We start from the raw sequence: 18,165 nt of genomic DNA, 5'->3' as shown, positions 1-18,165 counted from the left end.
GTGGATCACGAACTAAGAAGTTCAGTTATGAATTCCTGAATTTTCTCTACCCACTTAATCCTTTCCAGAGGGACCCGATGCATACTGGGACTGGACGCTATCCCAACATGCATCGGGTTCAAGGGAGGGAAACGCCCCTGAGCATTCACCACCACCAACACCACATGATCACATTCTCATGAGAATCCAACCAAAACATAGAACTCATATTATTAACTATTATAGACCCGGTAGGCGTCACACTGTAGCCAAAGCAAATCTCATAGACCGTCAATACTGTAAAATAAGCTGCTTTCAGTTATGTGTGGAGCAAAGACTTTGTAACAGGCCAGACTGAGTTGAGGATGCGTGAGTAAGTGGGGTTTTTCTGTATTTTATTTTATGATTGAGCCACCATGACAACTTATAAAATATATTTAAAGTGGAAATTGTGTTCTAATCTTTTTTTGTTATGCAGCTAAAAGAAGTCTCTTCCATGTTTAAATTCTTTCCATCCAGCAGTTGAGCTTTTTCCTGACAGTGTTTAAACAAGTAGTGGCTGCTGTTCCAAGTATGAAGTCCAAAGAAAGTAACAACTAATTTTTCACAAATGTTCATTTGGATGAAAGTGTCATTCAGGCTCCTGTCAGGGATGTTTTTGAGATTCAGGTTTTTTATTATTATTTCAATGATAAGAAAAAAAACAACAGCAACAAAAGAAAAACAACTATCAAGATCAAATTTGGACATCCCCGTCTGCAACTTCCCGTGTCTTGCTCTTGTTTAAAATACCTCTCTTTTGTTTGTCCTCACAAAAGAATGTCACAGGTTGGGAGCGTCGCCGGGGAACATAACAAGGCATCAAATGAGATAGAGCTAATTTGAATGCTCATCACTGCGAGTGGATGAGGCTGCGACATTGGCATGAAGCTGTGAATGTGATTATTATTTTGTTATACGAAACCTTGATCAAATTGCCTCTCATTTTATCCCCCGCGGCATGCAGGAGAATCCCATTAGCCACCTCGGGCATCGGCTACACAGAGGAATTCTCAGACCTTAGCTAATAGATTCTGACCTTCCCGCTTCTGTCAGAGATTCATAGGGTGATGTTCACTTTCAAGGTGAGAACTAATGAGATACATGTGAAATATTTGGTTTGGTGTGATGTAATGAGATATATTAAGGTGTGCTATTTTGGAACATGGTATAATAGGGTTGTGAAAATATTTTTAGAAAACCACTTTTAGCTGAAGAACCAGTTTTATTTTCTTTATATTATATAATTCCTTTAGAATGGATGAACTGAACAAAGGCTTTACTAAGAGTCTTTAAAACTGAAGAAATAGTTTTAACTTCAGTGGAACAGTGGAAACTAAAAGTGGATAAAATCGTTATGGATCATATCCCTGTTTTTACGATAGTTTATGTTGTCTCCCATGGCAACAGATGCAAACCAGATGTTGGAATTTCGGACTGCAGAGCACCAGTGTTGCCGGTATTTCTTTCAGAATGAAATCATCTATAGGCCACACGATATTTGACAAGAAAGCCAACAATAAGGTGTGTTTATCCGATTTGAATTAGAGACAGCACAGAGAGAGTGAGTGAGAGAAATAACATGCAAAACTGACACATGAAATTCCATCCTGCGATAATCCCCCAACGATTATGATGCTAGGACTAGAAAACGACAGCCAGGAGTTATTAGTTCGAACTAAATGTTTCTATTTTCCTTCAGTTTTCAGTTCATCCCAGCATCCATTCTCCAGAGTGGATAGTACAGACAGTGAGAGTAACACGGTGGGCAATATGGAAGCCAGAATGTCATGTTGTCTGAAGTGAGAGGAGCCTGGGGGCTCTTTAGCATATGGCAGCAGCCACGTACTGAGGCCTGTGTGCAGCTACCTGTCAGCGTATGCATATACGTGTGTGTTTATATGCTTGTGTGTCCTTCAGTCGTCCTCAGGTGTTCCAGCAGTGAAAGTGGTCTTCCCTAGAGGGCTTTACTACACTTCTCCACCCAGACCTCAGCAGGCAGAGTAGCTTCTCCCCGACTGGGGCTCAATGTCAGCAACCATATGGACACCTATTCATGTGAATTACATTAGACGCTATAGGGACCTCAAACTGGAGTAAGAACACAGCAGTCATGTTTATAAGAGATAAACTTGATGAGTTTATTCGCAAAAGATGTAGATTAAACATAATGTAGCTTATGCTCACATGCAATAACATTTAATTGAAAAAAGCTGAAAAATATTACTACAATGGTTGAAAGGCTTCTGAAAATAGCATTTACATCATCGCTAAAACTCAATAAAATCCAAGATGATGATTTAAAAATACTTTACAGTAGGGCTGTCAATCACATGATTGTCCATGATTAATCACGATTAATTACAAATTAATTAACATTTATTTGTTTAAAATGTACCTTAAAGGGAGATTTGTCATGTATTTAAAACTCTTATCAACACAGGAGTGAGCAAATATGCTGCTTAATATAAATGTATGTATATATTTATTATTGGAAATCAATGAAGAAAACAAAACATTGACAAATATTGTCCAGTAACCCTCACAGGTACTGCATTTAGCATAACAAATATGCTCAAATCATAACAGGCAACAACAGCTGTTAGTGTGGTGACTTATCTAGGACTTGTAGGTACCCAGAGAATTCATTTTCTTTCACTTATCTTGAGGTCAGAGGTCAGAGGTCAAAGGACCCCTTTGAAAATGGCCTTGACAGTTTTTCCTCGCCAAAATTTAGAGCACATTTGAAGCGTTTTCTAACCTCCTTTGCAACAAGCTAGTATGACATGGTTGGTATCAATGGATTCCTTAAGTTTTGTATATGATATCAGTATCACTCTAGCTTTAAAACTGAGCCCACTTCAACCTCCGAAAGATCGATTGCGTTAATGCATTAAAGAAATAAGTAGCGTTAAAGCAAATTTGCGTTAATGCGTTATTAATGTGTCAACTCTGACAGCCCTACTTTAAATTAATTTGCACCTCAACAAAATGTTGCTTTATACTCAATTCCAGTCAAGAATCTCCAATTTGTATCAGTTTTATAATAAATTCTGTATGTATTAAAACATATTTAATAATATCAGAGATTAGAATAGTGTAGTTCTTTGCGTTTTTGAGCTGTCCTGCATCAATGTGACTATAAAAGCTCCTAACATCAGTAGCTTTGTTTAAGTCTTGCCGACTGAGCACATTGAGTGAAGTGGGTCACCATCATTCTCTGTGTGTCTGTGTGTGAGTGTGTGTGTGTGTGTGTGTGTGTGTGTGTGTGTGTGTGTGTGTGTGTGTGAGTGTGTCCAGCAGCATTGTAGATGGCCTATTTTCCCTTAAAGTAGAGAGCGTGTCCTCTCTGGCACTGGTCAATAAAATTGTCCTGGGGCACAGAAAGAGGACCTGGCACACATACACACACACATACATAGACACATATTTCCTCGTGTTTAAAGATGCATATGGAATTGGAATAACTATGTTGAGCTCTTCTTCCATTTGTTTACTCCCCCCCTTTCCGTTTTTCCTCTCTCTTTTTTTTACCCTTTACCTTTTCACTCCAGTGTTCCCATCCATCCATCCATTCATCCATCTATCTATCCATTCATTACATAACTCTCCATCTATGCATCTGTCCATTAATCACTCGATTTGGATTGATTTGGATTTCACTGTAGAGAGATAATGTTATGGGACTTATAACATGAATCAAATGCACCGTAAGGGATTACTTATATATAATAACGTCACTTTAGATTTTTATTTCAGTAACAATACTTACTAAATAAATAAATAAATCCCCTAGTTGCTGATGGAAAACCAAGCAAAGGATGGAAATCCCAGTCCCGCACCAACTTTCCCATATCAGCATGGCAATGGTGACACGGTTGCCACCGGCTACTATTGTCACACGTGGGATTATGGCACAATGGTCTGCCCTGGCTCTAAATCACCGAGATGACGACAGTGAGTGTGTTTGTGTGCCTGGTGTACATGGCTGGTTATCAGCCGCATTCAAAGCAGCACAATAGTCCTGTAAAGGATGAGCGGAGGCAAATGGGTTTAAGGCCCGTTAGGTTGTGCAGTGTGTGTTTCCAAGGAGTGTAACAGTGGAATGTGCGTTTGTATGCGTGTATGTGTGTGTTTGAGCAAGTGAGAGGGCATTAAGAGGTCAGTGCCATCTTCAAACACAACACAATGACTGCATGTACACACAGATACACCCACATACTAGTGGGTTGGCTTCGTGAGAATGCTAACAGTGGTAGTTGTAATGTGTGTGATGGGACCAAGACAAAGGTTTATTGTTAGTGGGTGTGCATGGTTAGTGTGGGAATGTGCTAATATGCTCTCGTCTTTTCAACCTCCATCCTGTCTTTCCTCTCCATCTCCTCATCTATTACACAAACAAACACACACACAAACACACACACAAAAACACACGCACAGTTTGGTGTAACAAAGTGATCAATATGTAACTTGAACAAATATGTAATGAGGACAGATTCATTTGTGTTTATGTGTGTGGTAAAGTTCAGTATTCCCACATCTATAGCAGTGGAATTAGCATCACATCAGTGTGTGTGTGTGTGTGTGTGTTTGGAGAGTGTGTTTGTGCTGGTTCGTCCTGGATTTTCTTACTGACCTGGCTGATCTCCGGAGTGTGGAGGATGTAGGAAACAGTTATTGCATCCTTGATGGATACAGCAGGGAGTTGATCCATGCCTCTGCGTGTGTGGGGTTTGTACAGTACTTGCCCTGACTTGCCCCAGTTTATTGTCCTTCACACAACAGCAGCGTTGCGCACACACACACACACACACACACACACACACACACACACACACGCACACGCACACACAAACATGCTATTATAATAAAATCGCTGTTTCTCTCACATGCTCCATTTATTTAGTTCTAAGGAAGGGCACCACATGTGCTATCCTTCCACACTGCCACAATGACAGTCCATATATTAAAGGAACAGTGTGTAGGATCTGGCGGTTATCTAGTGGTGAGGTTGCAGATTACAGCTCATCCCGTGTGCCAAGCGCGCAGGATTGCTATGGTGGCTGACGCAAAAACGCGAATGGCCCTCTCTAGAGCTAGTTGTTGTAAGAGTACACTGCTTAGAGTGTGTGTATACGTGGGAAGTGAGTGGTGAAGCAAGAGAGAGAGAGAGAACAGCGGCGACGGGAGCGAGTAAGATTATCGACTCCGGCCCAAAAAGGAAATGTAACTGTGTGTGGTTTGTCCATTCTGGGCTACTGTAGAAACATGGCGTTGCAACATGGTGGACTCCGTGGAGAGAGGACCCGCTCCCTATGTAGATATAAACGGCTCATTCTAAAGTAATGAAAAGACAACAACTCTTATTATCAGGTGATTATACACGGAAGAAAACATACATGTTATATTCAATTTCTGCCAATAGATCCCCCTAATGTTACACTCTGGACCATTAAATAGAGACATGGGGTACTTTGTAATTGGACTTGCATTGAGCTTGTTGTCATTTTACATGATATTGGATGGATGGAAATTGTAATGGAATCATTAGAGGCACTCATAAAGGTGTTTTTGAAATCCCCATGAATCTGCAATTGAAAAGTATCTTGAGACATTAACTGAGTCATGCACCTCAGTGTTTTTATTAGACTTAAAGGGTCTCAGGCTGATACCAGCGCAGCAGCTCAGCAAACACGTATACTCTAATAGACATCTGATGTGTTGATTCGGCTAAATTCCCCTTGAACTGAGCAGAGCTGTTGTGAATATAAAAGAGAGAGGGAGGAAACAAAAGAGAGGAGTCTTTTTTATCACAACGGTTAGGATGAAATATGATAGCCAATATTTGCTACTATTAAAATCTAATTTAGTGCAGGCAGCACGCTTTGGCTAAACTGCTTGTTTGATGATTACATAATATGAATCACTAACACACTCCTCATCTACCGGAAATAATTGTGCTTTTAATGTTGAACAGTAATTATGTTTTTGAACAATAAAACGGGAATCATTTGAAACACAACATGGGTTGCTTAAATCATAAAACATTGAAGCGCACAAACCACACACACACAGTATTTAGTCTGTTATGATAATGCGCTTGTGTGGCTTGCAGTGTTTTTTACTTCCAAACACGTGTTTCCTTTCTGCTTTCCTGTCTGCTACAATACAATGTAGGCCTTCCTCACCTTGCACTCCTTCCTCCTCCTCCTCCACCTCTATTTCACCTCCTCACATCCTCCTCCTCTCTCCTCCCTTCATCATCCTCTACTTCCTTTCGTCCTCCTCTTATCCTCCTCATCAGGCTGCTTTATTATGCAAATCAGTGTTGGATCAGATCACTTAATTAAGCTTTACCGCGCCAGTTTGCGCGCTCACACGCACGCCCGCTCACATGCCCGTCCGCTCACACACACCAACACATGGTAACTTTCTTTCACACAGACAGAAAGTGCTGGTGGTTGTGTGGTATAATGATTAGTATTCTGGACTCAGTCAAACACACACACACACACACACAGTGCATCTAGGCAGCAGCAGAAGAGTCTCTTTGAGTGTGTATAGATAAACAGACTTGAATAGCGGGGTCTCTCCAGGCCATTAGCCTGCAGTTAGCATCACAAACTCCAATCTGGCCCTCCACATCACTGCAGCCGATGGAGCCAATTGCTTCGTTTCTATGGCTGCTAAAAATGCAGCTTATGAGGTCATGGCAGTGATATAACTGAACTGATCACGGTCAGAAATTGATCCGGTGGCCCATTTTTAGAAGCTCTGGGAAAGCCGGATAAACACTGTTGCTTGTGTTCCTACCACAGAGCTGGTTTAGTGCTATAGTTTTAGTGAGGCATCGTATTGGAATAAACCAGGAGCCTTTAAACGTCACCTTATTGTTACATTTTTAGCCATGTCATTATATAGATTTTGGCTTTCTTGGATGGAAACGGAAATTAAAAAAATCTCCATATGCATTCACTATTATATTTCCTAAAAGCAGGCAAGATATTGAATAGGCAATTCCATTTTCATGCGTCAGTTATGAGCTCATTCTGTGAAACGCTGCAAGTTTTGTCTGAGATTACAGACGTTTCCTTTTATCAATTACCCTTCATCTACGCAGTGTGCAGTTAGGAGTGATGCATTTGAGCAGTTACTGGGAACTGTACAGACATACACATCTCGAACAAATCAACAAAGAAACCACTAAATACTGCAGATGTTGCTGCTATATCCCACCTGATCCTTCCTCTAACTGCCAGCACAAGACTGAAACAACCACAGTATAAAATCATCAGCAGAGAGCCCATTACAGGCTTTTGTTATATTCTGATTAGCTCTGGCAGCTCTCATCAGAATGACTTAAAAAGTTTAGTTTGGACAGTTAATGTGTCCTCCAGTTGATGGATACTGGCTCTGGAAACTTGCAGCTGTACAGAATCCTTTCTCTATTCAAACAACAGCACATTGGTTCACCATACTGACATATGAATAAACTCCAATATGTTCCCAATGCGATTATCATGGTAAATGACGCAATAATTGAACATAAGAGAGATGGAATGCGTAGCGATTTGCCCCAAGACACAACCTATCAATTCTGATGATTGCTTTCATTTATATTTCTGACAAAAATGAGTTCATTTTATCGGGTTACGGACATATTAGCTTTAACAAATTGATAGTAATTCAGCATAATGGATGTCTGTATCACTTTGTCTGTTAGAGAGAACCGGAGCCTTCATTATATCAATGTCTCTTTATTTTTCTGTGACATATGTGCCTGCTATTATAGCTATCTCTGGGTTAAGTCTTACATGATTTAGGAAAGTCATTTTGCTGACAGTATTTATGTATTGTAGCTGCAGATATCTAATAATTTGTGCCAAAATTGAGGGTCTTTGAAATCTGAAAATATGCCTTAAATCCTCAACACTTAAACTCTCCACTTATACTCAGATGGATGGTAATAAGACATCATAACTGCATTGTTGAAAATATAGCTACGCTTGCATTTTTATGTACTTTCTCATTACTGTGCCTGTGTCATACCATGAAGCACTATTTTGAAACAATAACATAATTATCAGGCAGTGAAAATTTCCCACCAAAATGCACCATGGTTTCATAAAAGACTTTGACCTTTTCCAGATTTCTGTAGCTTGTTACTGGTTGGCCTATAGGGGGATTTCATGGCAGGGGGCGAGATGTTTACTGTTGCCATGTTTCCAGTAACATTACAAGTGGCTCCGGATAAGACCGCCAGCCAAATGCCTGAGCTGTCAAAGTAAATAACTTTTCCATTTCAAAGAGAGCTATTCCAATTAAGGAAAGAAGGATGGGGGGAAAGAAAGAGAAGGCAAAAGCCACAGAAAAGAAGTGGAGGAGGGTGGGCAGGATGAAGGCAGGGGGAGGTGGAGACGGAGGAAGATGGAAGGGGAGGAGAGAGGGAGTGAAAGTCATTGGGATGTTGTCGGATTGAAAAGGAAAAGAGGCGGAGGTGGTATGGAAACAGGAAATCAATTGTTGGGTTGGCGTTTTGCTCCGGCTGCAGCTACACTGAACCTTGGAGTGGGTGAGAGAGAGAATGAAAGAGAGATGGAGAACAAACTGAAGCTTCGGGTTAGGCTGACACGAAGATAGGGGTCAAGGGAAAAGGTACTTTCCCACTTTCCCCGCGTGACACCAATCAATTTACAAGTAACCATTGAGGTCAAGGTCAAGAGGACACAAGTCATGTGAGAAATAACAAGCTGGGTGTTATCTTCGGTCACATTTTTCTAATGATTAAGGTACCGCGAATGTAAAACATTTTGTATAATTCAGCTTAAGCTATCAATCACAGACAGATTCCACATGCAATTGTGTAATATCACTGCTTTAGAATCAACAATTTAAGGCCTTTACACACCGGGGACGTGACAAATAGACACGAAGATGCGACATACTCGCCTGTGAATATTATATGCCTAGGGCTTTTACTGTGTAAAGAAAGAACAGAAGAGGTGGTCTGCGCTGCCTTTGTCAAGGTTGAAAGGAGTAATAAAGTTTGTTCGTCGTTAAAGTTCTATGTCGGACCTTGGAGCCTCTGTGTTGTTGTTTTATAATCCAACGCTGTCTCACGGCAGTGTGTGAAATAGTCACAAAATTAAATGTATTTGATTTGTGTACATGGACACAAATTTCCCTTTTTTTCGTGACGCTCAGCACGACTTTTAACAACATTTTTTGTGTGTTTTCCTACGAATGTCCAGCAACACGTGACGCACGTGTTAATTTTCGCTCCAGTCTTTTCAAAATAAAACTACTTAGGTAGGTTTAGGAAAATAGCACAGTTTGCGGGTTAAAATAACTCTGGAAGTGCTGTAACTTCATTATGGAAGTTACATGACAAATAAATGAACTTTGACTTGCGGTTTCACATGGGACACGCACATTGTTCTCCTGTGCGAAAGTCCTGTGTTTTTCAACACAGCCATCCAACCCGACCTCCTCCCTACGTGGCGTTCGCTTCTCTTTATACTTCCCGGTTTGCAATTACGTGGATTACATACAAATTAATTTTGTGCTGACCATCACGAAATTAATTTACAAAAATCAATACATCAAATTTCGGGACTATTTCACAAACTGCTGTGCGATTGGGCTGAAATATAGGCTCAACTGGTTGATGCCTTTACTCACAGTGCAAAAGCTCAGAAAAATCAACATTGTTCTGAAAATATAGGTCGCTCTTTTGCCGTGTAATTTTGCCGTTCTGTATGAAAGTATTCACAGTTCAAAAAAATATATTAAGGTGCAAATTAATCACACAGAAAAGGCCTTTAGACAATAAGTCCCATTCAAAAGATGCATAGTAACAAAATCACCAAGGTCAGGTCAGGTTGTCCACTAACACGTAGTAAAAAAGAGGGACTGCATGTGACCACTAGACCATCAAGCAGTCACGTTAATTATTGATGAGGGTGTCCCATGACCTAGACTATTGATTGAGCAAATTGCAGCCCCAGTTATTTTACAACCACCGTATCATGTGGCTGCTGGAGCTGCATGTGTGCACATGTGTCTGTGTGCACGTGTGTGTGTGTGTGTAAACGTGTAAAAGTGTGTAGTGCTCTTTAAAAGTGAATGAAGAGATTGTGTTTCAGCTGTCATTATGTCGAAAGTAGCAAGACATTGTGTTATACCCCTGTGGGCGTGTAAGTATTTGCAAGAATTTCAACTTGAATGCATGTTTGTGTGTGTGTGAGATGTGTGTGTGTGTGTGTGTGTGTGTGTGTGTGTGTGTATGTGTGCGTGTATCACAAAGGACTACTTACAGGGATACAGTGATACACTCCTTACATGGTGTTCCTGCTGCTGTTATTGATTTGAAAATAAATAAAAGATGATTCAGGGGGATAACCTTCATATTTTTCTCTTCGGCAAATATTTCATTTTCTCTCTATTTGTCAAGGAAGTGATGCTCTTCTGAAGTGTGTGTGTCTCTGTACATGTTATATCCACGCACACACACACACACACATCTTTTAATTAATCACACATACTCTGTCATCTGAAGAGGTGCTGCGTTTCCTCTCCTGGGGCACACACACACACACACACTCACATGCTACCACACACGGTATCATGCTATCCACTCATGCCACTATACACACACTGCTGGTGAATGTCAGTGTAACACAACTCGGTTCTCCTCTAGATGAGTAGTTAACCTCCTGCGAGCCGAATCTGATTTTACCATCAGCCTCTGTCAGAGCTACTTTCTATCCTGGCAGACACATGCAGGGAAGAAACGGGGCCTTTATTATCCTTTTCCAACTGTTATAAAAAAATATTTTTAGGGTTTGCGGTCGAGGAAATACAACATATCACTATACTGTCATATGAAAACCTCATACTGTTAAGTGCAGCTTTGGTTATTGATTTTTACATTGCAAGTTTATGGGATCCTCTCTGTGCCTAATAAGTTTCACGGCTGTGTTGCGCACTGAAAAAGTCCCCGTATATTTTTAACTTCCAAGTGGAAATGAAGCTGTTTTTCTGACGTTTGTGGAGTGTTGACTTGCCAGAGTCCTTCGTCCAAGTCTGGTGAGATGTTAAGTTCTGCCAGCAGTTTTAGAGCGCCGAGCTTAAAGGATAAAGTCTAGTGATATTCAATATTTTTCGTAATATTGACAAATTGATCCTACTAGAAAGGATTTGTGGTGTAGCTAAAGAATTATACAGCACATTCCTCTGTACTATTACCTCTATTGTTGTCCCAAATCTAATAAAACCACACCAGTGAGCCACACCATTAAACAAACAAACTCCCGCTACCACAAATATGCACTAACGCCCAAAATGTATAATAATCCACAGCTGAAAATGGTCACCAACAAACACACCATTCACTCCTGTGTGAGTAATGTTTGCTAAAAACTAAAATGTCCAGCTGTTAGAGGAAATTATTTAGCCTTTTTCCAAAATGAATCAATATTTGTGACCCATTTTAAAAGAGTTAGTCTTCAGTAGGAACCAATGGGCTTTGGGCCGAAAGCCACAGACAGATTTGGAAACTCCAAATGCATAATGCCTATAGCTGTACAATTTGAGATAAATTAAGTGTCTTGATCCGTCTCATTTGTCTTAATCTGTTATTCTAGCAGTGCAAGAAAAAGAAAAAAATATAATCCACAATGATATCATATTAAATAATATCTTAATATGAAAACTAAATCAAATCTCGCCAACAGCTTTCCTGTGAATATGAATATCGCCATAATTGATTAGTTTCTAATCCGCCGTAAGAGCGATGCCAGGAGTTCGCACAGACGATATATAAATGGAACCAGATCTAGTTGGACTCGAGCCATGCGGTGCTTTAACTGTCCCGTGTATATAGTGAAGGGATCTTTGTTTGGTGTTATCCAGAGGTGAAGTGTTCGGGGGCATGTGCACTCCGTCAAAGGTTGTTTATGGATCGAGGGGATCAGATCTCAGTCTGCCACCGTTATGAGATTAATCCATTCTAACTTCTGTCTGTTTATCCACACTCCTGTTTTATGTTCCTCGTGCCTTTCTGCTGACCCAGCGGCTATCTCGCTGCTCCTCTCACCTGATTGGCCGGGGGCGCTGGCTGTCAGGTCTAATTTCCTGGCGCGTCCTCCAATCGGGGTGGTCTGTTTTGTGTGTGTCAGCAAGTGTTGTGGTTGTCATTCCATCAGTAGGATTATATTGGGCTGTTTAAACCCGACTCACATGTTATTACTCTCACACACATGCACACTGTAAAGGGGAGCTGGAGGAGTGTTTCAGGCAGCATGGGACCTTGGTGTGCCAGTGTCAGTGATGAATATGGCAGTAGTATCAGCAGTGTTGGCTTTTGCTTTAGTATGTTGTCCACCACTGGGATCTGTCAGACCTGTTCTGCTGAGCCCACACATTCTGCTGGCTCGCTGCTATTGGTGCTGGCCATTTTTTTAATCTAGTGTGTGTGTGTGTGTGTGCATGTGTGTGTGAGGGAGAGAGAGAGATAGATAGAGAGAGAGAGCTTTCTTGTCTGTGTATGTTTGCAACAGTATCAGATTACTGTAAAAGTTCCATGTTTGCACATTGATAAAAAAAAAATAGGTGATTGGTTAATTATGTAATGCATAATGAAACCATACTTGTCTGTGGGAAGACTTTTTGCAATTTCTTTAATAAAAATTACCATGCTTTGTTTAATTAATTCGTAACTTAAATGGTTGCAGCACCAATACTGTACATGCACAATTAAAAGAACATCAAGCACAACACAAAAAGTCACAGGATTTATTTCCTTTGTGGTCTTTGTTGTAGTTAGATGTCATAGAGGTGTGTGCGAGTGTGTGTACCTGCATGTGAAGATAGTTGAATATTGCATAAGCGGCATATAAAAGCACAAACAAAACATCAATAATCAGAACATATTCACATCAGGCATTAACAGGTATTATTCTGAAAACAGGCTAAAATACACACTTCCTATTATACTCAAACTGGTCCATTAAATGAGCTACATACAACCCTCCCTACTGTCTTTACAGGAGTACCTTATCTAAAAACCAGTGTTTCAGTTTTGCCTATGGGTTTGTAGTCTGTTTAATGCTATTAGGAACCGTATATCTGTCATGGGCACCTGAGTATCTGAAAGAACCTTTTCAAGAAACATAGAAATACAAGAAGTAGAACAAACGGTTAGTCACCTATGCATTTATACAAACGTTATACTGATGGAAATACATGCCAGTTCAAAAGTAACTTAATAGGGGTACCCCGTGTGTCGGTCTCCGATGCCGAGGGGCGCTGATCAAATGGTGGTATTTGACGAGTTGGGAGTGAGAATGTGTTGCATGAGGCCATAAACGCAATCCATGTTTTCCCAGTATTGCAAGAGTTTGTTAACCTTTAGATTTAGTGAAAACATTTAATAGTTTTTGATCTCCTCTAAAGATATTGAATTCCTGCAATATTTGTAAAATACCGGCTGAATGCTGCTTTAGTCCTGTGACCTGTGTTATTTGAATTTGCAGTTACTGTGTACTGACAGTCGAAATACATCAGTACTTTTGGTGTTAAACCTTGCTGTCTATGGGCAGTAAAAGCTTTGTATCCCATCATCAAGATGACACCATGTAATAAAGAAGAAGAAAAGAGAATACAAGAGTGCAGTGGAACTAAATTGATAGAGAAAGGAGAGAAAAACATAAAGGAAAGTTACGTTTGATGTTCCTTCCTACACAGACACACAAACACACATACACATGTGATATATTTTGCACAGGTGGAGTGTCACCCTACTTGCACAGATTGCAACAGATTTGTGGTGAGTAGGAGTTAAAAGAGCTGCTGAGTGCAGATTTAACACCACTGATATTTAAAGAGAACAGTCCTTTTATCTGAGGGGACAATTTGCATTATTCATGTTGTGCCTTCTGAGAGATGAAGCGAGCGAGAAACAGAGACAAAGACATTTCAGAGAATTATTGTTTTTGTTTTTTTACTAGCAGTCAATGGGTTCAGCAGATTTACATTCACTCCTCTTCTTGCAGTTTGTTTATATGTGTAGTGAGTTCATTTCTTACTTGTATTAGATAGCTATCGATGTGCTGCTTCAGCATGACACTCATGCATCTGTCTGTGTTCTTTTGTCTCCAGTGTGCAGGGCCGGCTTCTACAAATCTACGCTGGGAAACATGGAGTGTTCAAAGTGTCCGCCTCACAGTTTCTCTCACCATGAGGGGTCGCTGCACTGCGGCTGTGAGAAGAACTACTTCCGTGCCGAGGGAGACCCTGCCTCCATGGCCTGTACCCGTAAGTGTGCTTTTAATATTACACTTAGCATTACATTTGGGACTATATATCTTAGTGGCATCCTTATGTGATGCAGGTTCCCTCCTCTGCACGGCATGTTATTTTTCTATCAGGTATCCGACCAGAGACGCCCTCCAATGTGGTGTGGGAGGATTTTTCTCATTAGCCCATAAAACATGCAATGAAACCTGTCTTACCCTCGCCTTGAAGAGATGCTCAAACCCATTCATTTGGTTGTCACTGAGTTTTAGTGTCCTATGATGGTGAAAATGCTTTCAGATGTGTTTCACACAAATCATTTGTGCTGAAAACTATGTTCGTCCGGTGCTCCACATTGTTATAGACGTACTTTTGTACAACACAAAAAAAGATATTTGATGAAAAAGATACACACTGTAAACCTATACATGCACATTTAATCCAGAAGCTTGTTGTTTTTCTCATGTAAACAGTCTAACAGTGTTTACAGTGTATTTTTCTAGTCAGCAGAATCTAATTTATAGTTGGATACACATAATGGAGTTAAAGATTGATTCACCGGTACAAAATGGCTCACTAATAGACAAAAGAGCGTTAACATTCCTTATTTATTTAAAGGTCACCAAAGCCACGGTTGCCCAAGAACTCTTTATCACCTTTTCCGCTCCCTACATGATTCTCTTTTGCCTCCCTCTGATGCAAATGGATTGCAGATGCTGATGCCTCCTGCGAGCCCTCCAAAATGCATTCCCCATAAAACTATAAATCACTGCATTCCCTGATGTCAGGTTATGGATACATCTGCTACTAAATGGGCTAGGAAGAAAAAAAAAAAAAAAGTCTCGCACCGTGTTGAGAGCAAGTAGAAAATACAAATCGATGCCCACAGCCATAGACAGGATCCTCATTAGAAAGACAGTCACGGCAGGTCCCCGTCGTGATTATCTCAACGCCATCTTGTCAACTAGGCAAATTTCACCTCGGTGGGACAGATTGAGCGGCGCGAGGGCTGCAAATGAATAGATACGTTGTTAGGAGATAATGATCTTGATTATACTGTTAGCGGTGGGATAGAGGTTGTTTAGAACTGAGTCTGGAAATTTTGAAAATGTTGGCAGAAAAATGAGAAACTAAAGAAAAACTAAAAAAGATATTCTTCCAACAGTATGGTATTTCCTGCTGTATTCAACGTGGGACGGTTGTGTAACAGCTGTCCTAACAGTGTATAAAGTATAGTATGTATTTCCAAGAATTCAGTTCCACCACTTAAAAATGCATCAATGCATACCATACAGCCCACAGCATCTCCTCCAAATTAACACAAATATGCACAAGAAGTGCCGGTCCGTCCTGCTGATCATCACCATCAAATCACTTTCTTTTTCCAAATCAAGTGATCTCCAGTGATACAGTATGTAGGAGGCTGGAACGAGCCTAAAGAGAATTACCAATACATACGTCTCTTTGTGAGGGATCGGAGATTACGCACACATCCTCGGTTCTTACACGCCATAATTCATGTCACATGTTAATCTCGATGTCAATGCATTATTTTGACATCTCGAATTAGTGCATGATTGCCTGCATGTGTGCGTGTGCATGCCTGTGCAGGTAATATCGTGTATGAATTACAGGTCTAGGAGTTTGATGTGGACAGGGGAGTGAGCTGTATAGGTGAGCCAGAGGACTGTCAGGGTCAGATTAGTATCAAAGAAAATAATACAGTCTCACTTTTAAGAGCACACAGAGCAGGTTGATATATATACGTTCTTAATAATGGATACTGTTGACGACAGTATCCAGTCATAAGCTGTTTTCTCGGAGGAGGCTTTCGCTGCGTTAGTGAAAGGAGTAATGGTTTTGACAGTAAGGTCTTGACAAATTATTTTGTGCTTTTTGCTTGACTTGAGTTGGCTGAGAGCCCCTTGAATGTTAGCGCTGGTCTCAGTGGTAGAGAAAGATTTCACAATTATTAGGCTATGAGATGTGCTGCCTGATCGCACTTGGAATCAAATGTTTCCAATCAGATTTAATTTTGATGACAGTAACAGGACGTCAAATTCTTTGCATTGAGTGATTTCTGTTGAGGCTGAGGAGGAGACTTAAAACCATGAACGGTGTTCTTTTACTATATGCCTAATGTAATAGCATATTTTGCCCCTTCAGTGTGTCCTTATTGTGCATTAAACTCATTTAGTTTTATGGTTTCAATAGAGCTCAACAGTGAGTTTAAAGTGAAAATCTCATTCATATTCTGAATCGTGGATTTGATTATTAGCTATAATGTCGTAACCATCCAAGGTAGACTTACCATGAGCAATGATATTGTGAAACAATGGTATATGCTCCTGTAGAAGCAACAAGTCTGTATGATATCAACCTTGTTTTAAAAAAAAACATGTTTTATTCACAATGTCATGGACAAGTACTACACTACCCACAATCCTAGGTGTAACAGCGACGTCTCTGATTGGTGGAACTCGCTGTTATCATAGAAATGTTTACCGCAACCGCAAACAGGTAGTGAGGGTACGTGTTTCGTACGCACTCGTACGTTCAGCACATGATCTGCTCCCAGATTTCAAACCGGACCAACATGGAGGCTCATTTTGTAACTTTCTCTTATGTTACGAAAATAGTTCACCGAAATGTGTTTCTGAAAACATTTGAGACGAGAAATATACATGCAGTTGCTGAATCTCTCTTCATTTTAGATCGACAATGGTTAGTTTAAAAGTTTTTCGGGAGTTTCCAAAGACGGCGAGTCACCATTCTTAATGCTTTATGGGATGAGTAGTTCCCTTGTACCTCTGATTTTTTTTTTCCATTTTTCAATTTATTTTATTTTTTTGCTCTGAATCAGATGTTTTATGGCCATGATTCATCTCATAGCTGGTTGACTTGGCTTCATGCTTAAAACTCTTTATATAAGGATTTTCTGAAATGTCAATGGATTGAATGGATGGGAAATTCACTTCTGGAACAGCGCCGTTCAAAAAGTGGGCGGTCACCGTTGAGCTCTATTAGAGAGATTATACAACCTAGGAGAAACAAAACTGCTCTTAAACATCAGTCCCGTTAGATTCGTCTCAACATCAAACATGTCTTAAGAAGTCTTCAATTTAGATTTGTGAGCCTTTCAGATACCCTGATGGCATTTTCTGATTCCAAAGCATTTGGTGTGTCTTTCTTCTGATTTCTCTCGTGCACAAACACAAAGTCTATAATGCAGATCACCGAGACAGGAGCTGTGCATAGTTTGGGAGTGAAGTAAATTCCTGTCAAGTCAAACAAACCAAACAAAGCATTTTATCTCAAGACACGATCCGCTAAGCCCATTTCCCTCCTCCTCCTGCAACTTCTCAACAGAGAGTTATTTGGCAGTTTTGTTTTGTTCTCCATGTAATTACAGCCATAGCTTTGATATACAAATCTGGAAATATTCAGAGGGATCTGTTTGCAATAAGACGTTTTTACTTTTATATGTCAGTCTGAGTTTGACAGGCTTTTTTGTGGAAGAGGCTGTTATGCCCTTTTCTTCTTTTACTGATCCAAAAAAGAGCAGAAAACAGATCCAATTTACAGCACATACACAGACTCATATTATCTCAACCCTGATATTACCATGATTAAACCACAATTACATTGTGCAGCATTCAATACATTTTTTCTTGAGTGAAAATCACCAAGTAGGTGCACTACTTTTGCACTTTAAAGACCTCATTAAATGGCTCGTTTCTTACTGGAAAACTCACTTCCTGGAAAAACAGAAAACATTTAATACACACTGCAACAGATAAATCCATCACAATGTTTTCGACAAATCTTGCCCCTTTCTTTTTTTTAATAACC

The 18,165-nt window shown here is 40.2% G+C and overlaps 1 protein-coding gene across 7 annotated transcripts in view; it reads left to right on the top strand.

The window, feature by feature from the left end:
- Positions 1-18,165, top strand: part of epha3 (eph receptor A3) — a 142,915-nt gene that overhangs the window by 77,453 nt on the left and 47,297 nt on the right. For all 7 annotated transcript variants that reach the window (XM_037789169.1, XM_037789170.1, XM_037789168.1 and 4 more), the window contains one exon: positions 14,179-14,334. In XM_037789169.1, the coding sequence (XP_037645097.1) occupies positions 14,179-14,334 (156 nt within the window). The remainder of the gene's footprint in view (positions 1-14,178; positions 14,335-18,165) is intronic.

The sequence above is a fragment of the Sebastes umbrosus genome, chromosome 13 (genome assembly GCF_015220745.1).
Source record: "Sebastes umbrosus isolate fSebUmb1 chromosome 13, fSebUmb1.pri, whole genome shotgun sequence".
In the NCBI taxonomy this organism is placed as follows: Eukaryota; Metazoa; Chordata; class Actinopteri; order Perciformes; family Sebastidae; genus Sebastes; species Sebastes umbrosus.
The sequence above is the reverse complement of the archived record's forward strand: the minus strand, read 5'-3'. Positions and strand labels throughout refer to the sequence as shown.